General features: G+C 41.2%; 1 protein-coding gene across 1 annotated transcript in view; it reads right to left on the bottom strand.

The window, feature by feature from the left end:
* Positions 1 to 11,715, bottom strand: part of AOPEP (aminopeptidase O (putative)) — a 226,758-nt gene that overhangs the window by 199,932 nt on the left and 15,111 nt on the right. The window contains exons 3-5 of the mRNA XM_054397593.1: positions 11,233 to 11,317; positions 9,103 to 9,796; positions 2,401 to 2,567 (exon numbers count right to left, since the gene is read on the bottom strand). Of these exons, the coding sequence (XP_054253568.1) occupies positions 2,401 to 2,567; positions 9,103 to 9,796; positions 11,233 to 11,317 (946 nt within the window). The remainder of the gene's footprint in view (positions 1 to 2,400; positions 2,568 to 9,102; positions 9,797 to 11,232; positions 11,318 to 11,715) is intronic.

Genomic DNA, 11,715 nt, shown 5'->3' with positions numbered 1-11,715 from the left:
TGAGAGTCCCTGTTCCTTCCTTCGCTCCATCTGCGAGGAAACAAGCTGTTTGCTGTTTTTCCTGTGATTTGACTCTTTTGAATCATCTACATCTGAAATAGCCGGAATGGACTATGGTCTTTATTCACCTATTGTTGTAGATATTATTTTAGATTAGATAAATGATAGTAGCAGCCAATGGAATTGTTTAGAAGGGGTGGACTGTGATGGTTTGAAACTGTCTTTTTAATTTTTCCTTGCAAAGTTCAGAACAGAGAAAGTGAAAGAATGTAAATAAGTCACTATTGGGTGTAAGAAAGCAAAATAACGATTGTTCTAAACACTTCCATTGGATAGATAGAAATGTTTAAGAACTATTACCCAAAACAAAGTGGGCACTCTGCACATTCTGCGTTCGGCAGTGGGGGCAGTTGCTGGGCTGTCTGGCTGCTGTTTCTTCTTCTCTTCTGGCTGAAGATAACACACTGACCTTGGCAGCTAAGTTAACAACTTTCTGCTTAACAAACTCTGCTTCTCTGTCCAGGGGAGTCTGGGGGGGAAGCTCTTGGGAGAGAGAGAGGCCCCTTTGGGAGGGTCCCCTTGGGGGGAAGCAAAGGGAGATCGGTTGTGCTTTTTCTGTTGATTGTATATATTTGTGAATGTTGTGAATTTTGTATATTTGTACATATTCATTGCATTTCATTGTAGATTTTAGACTTTGCTTGTAAATACAGCTTTTCATTTGCTTCCAGACTGAGCTAGCCTGGTTATTGTCGGTGGGGGGGGGGAATTTCAGCTCACACTGACACACCCCCCAAACTTACAAAAAAACCCCACACAAAAACGAACAAAGGTTTAAGCTGGCACATGAATTACCAATATAAACAGCAACAACTACAAGGATTTAAACAAAAGCACCTTCTTCTCCCCAAGGTGACAGACAGTGCTGACTTTGGGAGATTAAGCCCCAGTGCTATCATGAACCCTGATATCATTCTCAGCACTCCACCAACAGCATTTAAAAAAAATTTCCCCACATTTATTTTTTTTCTCTATTCAAATACAACATTTAACATTTTTTACACTAGAATGACAAAACCATGTTAATGAGGAAATAACTCTGCAACACAGCCTTTTCAGAGACCTAACTGGTCTGAGAAAGTATCCATTTTAACTGACCTATGCCAATTTATATGACCTGAAATCTTTTCCACGGTTTCTACTTCTAGAAATTCACATAAGCACCTTTCTTCCCCTTAGTATTTCAGACTAGACAGCCACCACTGAGGGACAGACAGACAACAACTCAGGTGTGAGTATGGACTAAAATAATCAATCAGTGATGGCAGAGCTGTTCTCCTAGTCTTAAATCAGGAGTACTCTTGATTTCTTGATGCTGAGGCTGGAAAGTATTACTCTCCAAGTATGTCGAGTAGCTTGTCATGGCAGTTTTCAATATTTCAACAACAGTGCCAAGGTTTGAAATACACTTCACATATAGCCAAAAATAACCAAACAATTCCACACAATGCTTTGACTGATGGTTCTCAAATCAAGGAGACTGTCATTCTTTTTTCCCTCCACCTCAAGAACTAACATTCCTCTTTAGAGAGGAACAGGAGATTTATTTTTCCAGAAACACTTAATTATAACTTTTTTCCTATATGCTACTTTACATCAAAAGTTCTTACAGTAGAAAATACTAACCCCATTTGACAGATTATCTTACAACTAATGGAAGCAAGACATCATTTGTATTATTATGTGTAGAACTACCTTAAAAACTTCCTTACATGCACAGAGAAAGGGTTAGGGAATTAAGTATTACCAACACAAAAGAAAAATGCTCATTTACTCACCATTTCACAAGGTATGATCTACCAATGCAAAATAAAATCCATAAACCCAGACTTTCAATGCACTGACCTGACATTCTTCATCTATTCCATATATTTCAGAGAACAGATATGACACAATGACTGCTTCTAGTCATTGGCCTGCTGAGCTACACTTGGCCTGGTGAACTAAAACTGAAGAGTTCATTATCTACCAAGATCTTAAGTTGTCAAAGCCTGACAAAGTACCTCATCTAAGAAACACTCAACTGCAGAGTGTTTAAATCAAGGACAATTTATAACAAGTAAAATCCAGGTCTGGAAAAATTAAAAAGAATAAAAATACAAAAAACACAAAGTAAGTAGAAGTGACACAGTAAAACATAGGTGCCTTGAATTCTTTACCAGATTATACTGAGGCTTTGATGAGGTAGCTCTTCCATAGTACAGCATGAAGATTACAGACAGATGTGTAAGTGCTTTTAAGGTTAGGAACTTTGTTCTTTTAAAAAATCCCATATTTACTAAGCTGCATTTCTAATTATAAAATTATTGAAAATAATTTGTTATAGAAAATACAGTTCACCTTCTCGAAGTTGGACTGGTTGTGCTGAATTTTCACCACTTGTCAACACAACAAAGCCTTCAGCTGTTCGGACTGAGGCTTGCCATGTCGACAAGGCAACAGGTGGTTCTTGGCATGGGAAAAGGGCTCTGTTGTTTATTGGCGATCCCATTGTATAGACACATGGCCTGGATGGAAGGAAAACAGATTGAAGCTGAAGTTAAAATAAGACATACTGAATCAAGAGTTCTGTCAAAAGCAAAAATACTGTTGCACTGGACTTTTTTAAACTTGGCTGTGTAGGTTTCAAGCCTGCATGGCATGAACAATCAATGTATGATCTAAAAAATGGAAGACAGGTTGAAGAAAAGCAAGATTACCACAGCATTTTACTTATAAACTAGAAAAGAGTAAATCTAGTCTTTCTCCTCCCCTGCTTCTGCATGAACCTTCCAGGCTCACACAGTTGCTCTCAGCTGCTGAGCCCACAAGGACAAAGACTGCTTCTGAATATCTTCAGAAGATGCCACTGCAGGGCTCTACCAACATCCATGGCACCTCCATGTTGTCATCACAGTAGTGCTCTCATTATCATTAACCGCATCTCTCTACAGCCTGGATGTTCATCCAAATTCAGAGCAGCAGCCCTAGCCTTGAGTCTTCCTTAGTCCAAGCCTCAACAAATTTTGACTCTTTTTACATTTCTTCTTGTAGTAAGGTAATGCATGCCAATTCACCTGCCATCTGGAATTTCAACCATGGGCCACAAAATGAGCAAAAAGCACTTCTTCCCTGCCAGCCTTAGATTTCTTTTCCGTTTTCACAAAGCAGTCTTCCCTGAAGCATGGGAAGAAGTTGTAGTTTCTCTAACCCTCCATAAGGCAGCCTCTTCATCTACTGCCCCATCCATTTTCAGCTGCAGTATTTCATGCCAGTCAGTTTTACATTAGCAGTTTAGCCACATCTGAGAAGGCAACAAGGCCTTTCCCTAACTCATTCTAGCTTGATATTGCTGGTGCATAGATGTAATAATTCTTAGTTTACTTCTGTTGCATTTTGCCATTCTATCATAACTCCTAGCATTTTGAAATACCACCTCATAGCTTAAACAAACTAAGTTTTATAATATAAACTATATAAGACAAAGATTCAGTAGGTTTCTATAGAAAGAAAATCTTGAAGGAATCACTTCACAGCACAGTTTTTAAAAGCCTATGATATTTAAATCCAATACTCTGGAAGCACAACACATTATTTTATGAATGCCTAACACTAAAAATGTTCTGATCTGTATATTTCATAACTTTCATGTTAAAATAAACAAAATAGTTTAGAAAGTAAGTTACAAGCTATTTGGAATGGCTGAGATCTGAGCATCTTGTTCACTTCACCCCCAAATAAGTTCCTCCATTCAGATTATAACTTCCCAAATACCAACTCTAAAGTACACAGAGGGAAAGAACTTGGAAGATACTCCACAATGAGGATAGGCTGAGGACAGCCTAGAGAAGAGAAGATGCAAGGAGGACCTTATAGCTGCTTTCCAATACTGGATCTTACAGGAAGACTGGAGGTGGACTTTTCACAATGGTTACTAGCAATAGGACAAGGGGGAATAGTTTTAAACTGAGGGAGAATAGGTTCAGACTGGATCTTAGGAAGAAGTTCCTCAGTATGAGGGTAGTGGGACTCTGGAATAGGCTGCCCTGGAGAGGGCTGTGGATACAGAGAGTGGTGGTGAATGGTGCCACTTCCAGCTGGCAGCCAGTCACTAGTAGTGTCCTCCAGGAATCAGTGTTGGGCCCAATCCTGTTCAGTATCTTTATTGATGATCTGGACAAGGAGATTGAGACCATCATTGCTAAGTTTGTAGATGACACCAGGCTGGGGGCAGGTGTTGATCTGTTAGAGGGTGGGAGGGCTCTGCAGAGGGACCTTGACAAGCTGGACAGATGGGCAGAGTCCAGTGGAATGAGATTTAACAAGTCCAAGTGCCAGGTTCTACACATTGGCCACAACAACCCCATGCAGAGGTACAGGCTGGGGTCAGAGTGGCTGGAGAGTAGCCAGGCAGAAAGGGACCTGGAGGTACTGGTTGACAGTAGGCTGAACATGAGCCAGCAGTGTGCCCAGGTGGCCAAGAACGCCAATGGCATCCTGGCCTGCATCAAAAATAGCATGGCCAGCAGGAGCAGGGAGGTCATTCTGCCCCTGTACTCAGCACTGGTTAGACCATGCCTTGAGTATTGTGTCCAGTTCTGGGCTCCTCAGTTTAAGAAAGATGTTGAGGTGCTCGAATGTGTCCAGAGAAGGGCAATGAGGCTGGTGAGGATTCTGGAGCACAACCCCTAGGAGGAGAGGTTGAGGGAGCTTGGGTTGTTCACCCTGGAAAGGGGAAGGTTTAGGGAAGACCTTCTTGCTCTCTACAACTCCCTGAAGGAAGGCTGGAGACAGGTGGGGATTGGTCTCTTCTCCCACGCCACCAGTGGCAGAACAAGAGATCACAGTCTCAAGCTGCACCAAGGGAGGTTTAGGCTGGATGTGAGGAAGCAATTCTTTACAGAAAGAGAGATTGGCCATTGGAATGTGCTGCCCAGGGAGGTGGCTGAGTCACCATCCCTGGAAGTGTTTAAAATAACACTGGATGAAGCACTTAGTGCCATGGTTTAGTTGATTAGATGGTGTTGGGTGATAGGTTGGACCTGATGATCTTGAAGGTGTTTTCCAACCTGGCTGATTCTGTGATTCTGTGATACATCCTCCCTGGGGGTGTTTAAGGCCAGGTTGGATGAGGCTGCCAAGTCCTGTTGAAAGGCATTCCTGCCCACAGCAGGGAGGTTGGGGTAAACAGTCTCTAAGATCCGTGCTATCTGTGCTACTGGATCCAGAGCTGTCCATGGCACAATTAAGTTACTTTGGCTTAACTAATGCAGGCCAGCTGATCTTTCTGTAAAACAGAAAATGAAACTGCTGTTTAAATAGGTCTATTGTTAACGCAAACAAACAGAAAAATAAAATAATCTGGCTCCCTCTGTCATGTATCAGAATTAATAGAGTATGACACAGACACAGAAGCTCAACAGATAACTGTAGTGGCAAGGAAGTCAACTAGACATCTTTTACCCACTGAAACACAATGCATAGGTAAATAGAAAAGACCATTGATCTGTATACAATTTCTTACTAGTGTTAATTACTTTGCTTCTGAAATTAAGCTTCTGAAACTGAATCTGTAACTGACTGATATACTAATTAGGTTTTATCCCAGCAAAAAGAAACTGTGCACAACAAAAAAGAAGAGCTTGCTTTTTCATCTGCTAGGAGGCTCTGCTTCCTCCTTATAATGCTTTCTAAGAATTAACAGACATATTATTTAACCTAAAATGTATATGTACTGGGAAGGGATGGGGATGAAAGGATGGACCCTCATTCACAAAAACTTTATCAAAATACACAAGATTATAGAAAGAGATCCTAGTAGAGTTTACAGGAATGAGAGGAAAAGTGAGGTTAATAACTGATACATACATATTTTGTCAATGATTTACTATGCACTTGTGCAGGGTGTTTCACTAGATGCCATTGTAACAGCCCAGTCCTGAGAGCAATAAAGGAGATTTTCAAGTCCTGAAGAAATTTTAGAGGGAATTGCCACGGTGACTGAGAAAACAGCCATGCAGAAACACAGCAGCACTAAGAAGAATGTGGCAATGCTGTGTCAAACATGACACAAACCTAACACAGAAGAGACACTCACAAGACCATTAATGCTCTCTTGCTCTCAGAGCCCACATTTTACACGATGGCCATAAAGTGTTTTACAAATAACGCCAATACCATTTTTCAGGTGGGGAAAATGAAACACAGTGAACGTATTTGCTTAGTGCTACTGCTCAAGCTTGGCCTACAGACTTCGTTTCAAAACTCCCAGTCCATTAGCTTTCACATAAGACTAGGAAGGAAGCCTCTTATGAGAAATAATACATATGACATAACCAACCTTTTTCTTAAAGCACTTTAATCCTAAAATACACAAGCAGGCAGGTCACAAGTCTGCAATTAAGACCACAAGTATAAAGGGTGTTAGAATAGTGGAGAAAGACTAATCAAGCACATAATATTTTCTTCAAAACTTCTTCCATCTCTCTTCATTCACTTCTAATGGTCTTGCAAAGTTCAAATCATCTGCTTATATAACATGTTGTTTATACCAGCCATGATCTTTGCCACCAGTTTGGAAGGGATAAGGAAATTAAATACAGCAGAAGCAAGATGAACAGACACCAGATGGTATCTGTCCAAATACTCGTTACATTGGTAAAACAAGCACCCACAAAACCCAAAATATGTCATGGGTCACTCATTTGGCAAACTTTATGACTAGTAATTCCCAGTGATTAACAAGCCAGGCTAAAATCAAGCACTAGCTGTGGTCTTGTTTGGTTCTGCTCCAAGAGACTTGCGGCTGCCTGTTGTCCAGTAACCTCTCAGAGCCAAGGATTCTGAGGAAGATTTGATCCATGCAATTCTAACTCACCAGTATTCCATGTATTTTCATAACATAACAAAACCAGCTCAAACCAGCTCTTGGCAGGTCTCCCTCTCCCATGTATGAATAGCAATTACAATAACAAATTAAGCTACTACCTTAAAGCTAATAATAAATGTTCAGTTGATATTCTGTTCTCCAAACAGGAATTTGCAGGTCTTCTTAGAGATACCCAACCTCAAACACCTAAGTAACATCATAAGGCTCTGACATAACCTGCTTTGATTAGTGCCTGTTTGATACTTTCTCAAGGAAAATGCCCAGTTCAGCAACTCTATGCCTTTCCTGTATTTGAAAACTATTTCTTCAAGGGTTGTCTCCATGTAAGGTGGCAACCTCCAACATCTAAAATATTACAAATATTGTATATTTGTACATATTCATTGCATTTCATTGTCAACTGTAGTTTTTGCCTGTAAATACAGCTTTCATCTGCTTCCAACTGAGCTGGTCTGGCAAATTTAATGTTGGGGGAAATTTTCAACCCACCACACTTTAACAGATCAACACTCCCACCCAATTTAGTGGCATTTGCAAACTTACTGAGGGTGCACTTAATTCCCTCATCCAGATCACTGATAAAGATATTAAAGAGAATTGACCCCATAACTGAGCCCTGAGGATTACCACTAGTGACCAGCTGGATATAACTCCATTCACCACCACTCTTTGGGCCTGACCAACCAGCCTGTTTTTACCCAGGTAAGCATCCACACATACAAGCCATGAGAAGCATTTCACCAGGAGGATCCTGTGAAAGACAGTGTCAAAGGCTTTAAGACCGGGTAAACAACATCCACAGCCCTTCCCTCATTCACTAAGTGGGTCACCTTATTGTAGATCAGTTTTGTCAAGCAGGACTGGCTCTTCATGAATCCATGGTGGATAGGTCTGATCACCTGATTGCGCTGCACATAATGCATAATGGCACTCAAGATGATCTGCACCATGAACGTCGCTGGCACAGAGGTCAGACTGACAGGTCTGTAGTTTCCTTATGGCCCTTCTTATAGATGGGCATCACACTTTCCAATCTCCAATTAGCTGGGACCTTCCCACTTAGCCAGGACTTCTGGTAAATAATGAAGAGTGGCTTGGCAAGCACTTCTGCCAGGTTCCTCAGTACTCTTGGGTGTGTGCCACATGCCTTCATAGACTTGCATACTTCTAAGTACTGCTGCAGGTCACTAATCATCTCCTCTTGGGTTATGGAGGCTTTGTTCTGCTCCCCATACCTTTCTTATAGCTCAGGGGGCTGGGTATCCAGCAATCAATTGGTCTGATGAATAAAGACTAAGGCAAAGAAGGTATTGAGTAACTCAGCCCTTTTTTTCATCCTCGATCACTGTATTCCCACTCTATCCAACAAAGGACAGAGATTCCCCTTTGTTTTCTTTTCATTGCTAATGTATTTGTAGCAGCATTTCCTGTTTTCTGTAACAGCTGAAGCCAAATTAATTTCCAGGTGGGTTCTGGCCCTTCTAATTTTCTCCCTCCGTAGCCTCATGACAACGTCATACTCCTCCCAAGTGGCCTGCCCCTTCTTCCAACAACCATAAACTCTCCTTGTCTCCCTAAACTGCAACCAAACCTCTCTATGCAGCCAGGCTGATCTTCCCTGCCAACTCATGGCTCATGGGGAATGGCCTGTTCCTGCACCTTTAAGGCTGCCTTCTTGAACAGTGTCCAACCTTCCTGGACTTAATTGGCCCTTCAGGACTGCCTCCCAAGTGACTTTGTTGACCAGTCTCCAAAACAGGCTAAAGTCTGCCTGCTGGAAGCCCAAGATGACAGATGTACAATACACTGTGTAAACCAAGGAAAACAAAATATTAAAGAAAATAACTTGTCATGCACACCTTCTCTTCCTCTAAATGATCATTCCCGATTTCCTGAATACACTATTCCAAATACACAACAATTATTTTCTCCCTCTCAGAACAAGCAAACACAATCACTTAGGCCTGAGGCCTGCAAGTCCATTGGGATTTCTTGAGCAGAGAGTTTATCTGTTCTCCTGCAGGACAGCAACAGTATTCAAACCAAGGAGGAAATTAAAACAATGGAAAAGAATGCTAATCATCTTCACAGTTGTTCAGCATTACACAATTCTACATTCTTGCACCTGTGTTTAAATTTAATATGTGCAAATTGTTCAGCTAATAGTTACATACCTGCCACTCTGGTCTGTAGTCCACGTAACAGATCTTCCCTCTGGTTTGGTTTTGTACCATATTCTTATTGCATGAGGAAAGTCTGTTGGAGTCTGAATTCCAGATTTCCATATCTCCAAGCTCCAGGTGCCAGTAGTAAACAGAAGCTCTCCACAGCCTGGTGCCTGGCTGCAGCAAGTAAAATAATGTAGCTGCTCATTCCAGTGATCTGCAGGTAAAGTCACAAGTTCATGTACAATCTGATTCCTGAGATTTTCCAGCTCCTTTGAAGTATCAGTTAGCTTGGCAAACCTTGTGAATTTTTCAAGACCTGACACAGCAGCAACATCTACTTCCTCAACCTTTACCACAGATAAATCACAGCAGTCTAATATGAGCAGAAAATCCTTGTTCCCATGATTTTCTATGTTACAGCTGTCTCTTGAACTAGAAATCCCAGAAGTCTGTTCTGCGTTGCTATGGTTACCAGTTTTGTCAGAAGTATCTTCTCCACCTTTACCACAAACAGCAAACTCATTATATTTCATTTTGGAAGAACAGGCACTCATATTTGTCACAGGAACGTGGCAAGGTTCAGATGCCCTCATTTTGCAGGCTTCATCAAACTGCGACTTGCAGCCTTCGTTGCCAGTACTGCTGGTTTTCCTGTATTGGCTCCCAGTCTCAAAGAACAAAACTACGCTGCCTTCAATAACTTCACATTACCTACCAACCCAAGTCCCCAAAATTTAAACCCCATTCTCTTTATAAGTGTTTTTTTTTGTTGTGTGTTTTTTTTTTTGTGTTTTTTTTTTTTCAACGGTCACTGCACAATATTTTAAATATTTATCCACAACCCTAAATATTTCCACCTCCTTCCCCTCCCACCCATAACAACCCTTCTCCAACAACTAAACCAACACCCCCCCGCCCCCCCCCCACCCCCCCCACAACCCCCACTTCCAACAACCACAACCATTACGAACCCCTAAAAACAATCAAAAATTACCCCCCCACCTCCTTTTCAACTAATTTCAACCAAATACAACACTCAAACAACTCAAAATACAAAACAAAATAAAAAACAAATACAAAACAAATTTATTTTCCCTCACCTATCCCAACCAACCCCCCCCCAACCCCACCACACCCCCCCCCCCCCCCCCCCACACCCCCCCCCCCCCACCCCCCCCCCCCCCCCACAATCCACCACCCCCCCCCCCACCCCCCCCCCCCCCCACCCCCCACCCACCCCCCCCCCCCCACAGTTTTTATAAAGTGAAAGAAACAAACTTTAGGTCTCCTGCAGACTCTCTTCACCCACAATAATCCTTTAGAAAAGATGCATTGTTATACAACATTTATTCACTTCACTGTTTGTTTTTATGGTTCCTGTAATTATTTCAAATGCACTACCTCTAAAGATAGTGTCATTCTAAGTAACAAGAGTAAACCTAACTCACCTCATACGTACTCAAGTTTTAAAGTAATAATTTCATATATACAATGCGTCTCCACAGATCAATATACTTTCCACATTACAACTGCTCTCATATCAGCACTTCAGTTAAAGAAAATGAGCCAGTTTACTATAAGCATGTTCAAAATATCACTTTGAGATTACTCATGAAGATTTTTTAATTTTATAGTTAAATACTTAATGTGTATGATTATACCTTAACAGTTAGAAACACATTAACACTCAGGATAACAGCACTTTACAGAAACAAAATGTCTTCTCCCTGGAAAATATGTGAATATGTAAAAAAGCAAGAAAATATTAAAATACATGAACATTTGTTTCAATAACAAGTAGAAGTTCATAACAGAAGTTTAACTGTCATGCATTTTCTGCTTTGCCATGACCATTGAGCTAAAGTTATGCAGTTTTAGCGCACTTAAGTCCGTCTACTTTCTAGACAAGTAGTAGAAATCAGAGGAAGAAGCAATGGTTAAGATGAGCAGTTCTCTCTCTGACAGTTCACAGACACTTTCATGAAAGGCAGCCAAGACTGTTTTCCAGTGCCTTTAGTAAAGAGACATTCCCTTGTGACACTGCTTCACAGTTTCACTGCCACCTCACAGACTTCAGCATCAAAAGTCAGTTTTAGTGGATTTCTCAGTCATCACAGAGGAGAAGTCTCTTCCAACTTGGTTGGCTGACTCTGTGACATTCTGTGACATAATCCCAACTTCCCCATGATTTGACATTTCCGATGTAGGAATCCATGGCATGCTATTAAATTAATATGAGACCAAGAAATTATCTACACTGTTGCCTGAACTAGGTCCACACAAAGCAAGCATCTCCCTTCTTTGACAGACTTCTACCAGTCAGAAACAGCTCTTAGAGGGGTGCCTTTGGAGACAATCCATTTTGATATATTTTAACCCTCCTACACTTTTGCAAACGTACCAGGGCTCCACACTCATTTTAGAAGGCATTCTTTCACTGAAATATCCCAGTAAATTCAGAATAATTTTGAAGGTGGTCTGCAAGAAATGCTTTCAGTAGATATGCCTCTGTTTTGAGAGTTTCCACAGTCTTTTTCTGCATATTTAATCATCTTCTTGTTCATCATAACATGTTACCATTTTGAGTGCTTCCAAACCATGTATTTGCAAGGGAACACT

The sequence above is a fragment of the Indicator indicator genome, chromosome Z, assembly GCF_027791375.1.
Source record: "Indicator indicator isolate 239-I01 chromosome Z, UM_Iind_1.1, whole genome shotgun sequence".
Taxonomy (NCBI): domain Eukaryota; kingdom Metazoa; phylum Chordata; class Aves; order Piciformes; family Indicatoridae; genus Indicator; species Indicator indicator.
Note: the sequence above shows the minus strand (reverse complement) of the source record. Positions and strands in the feature narration are given on the sequence as shown.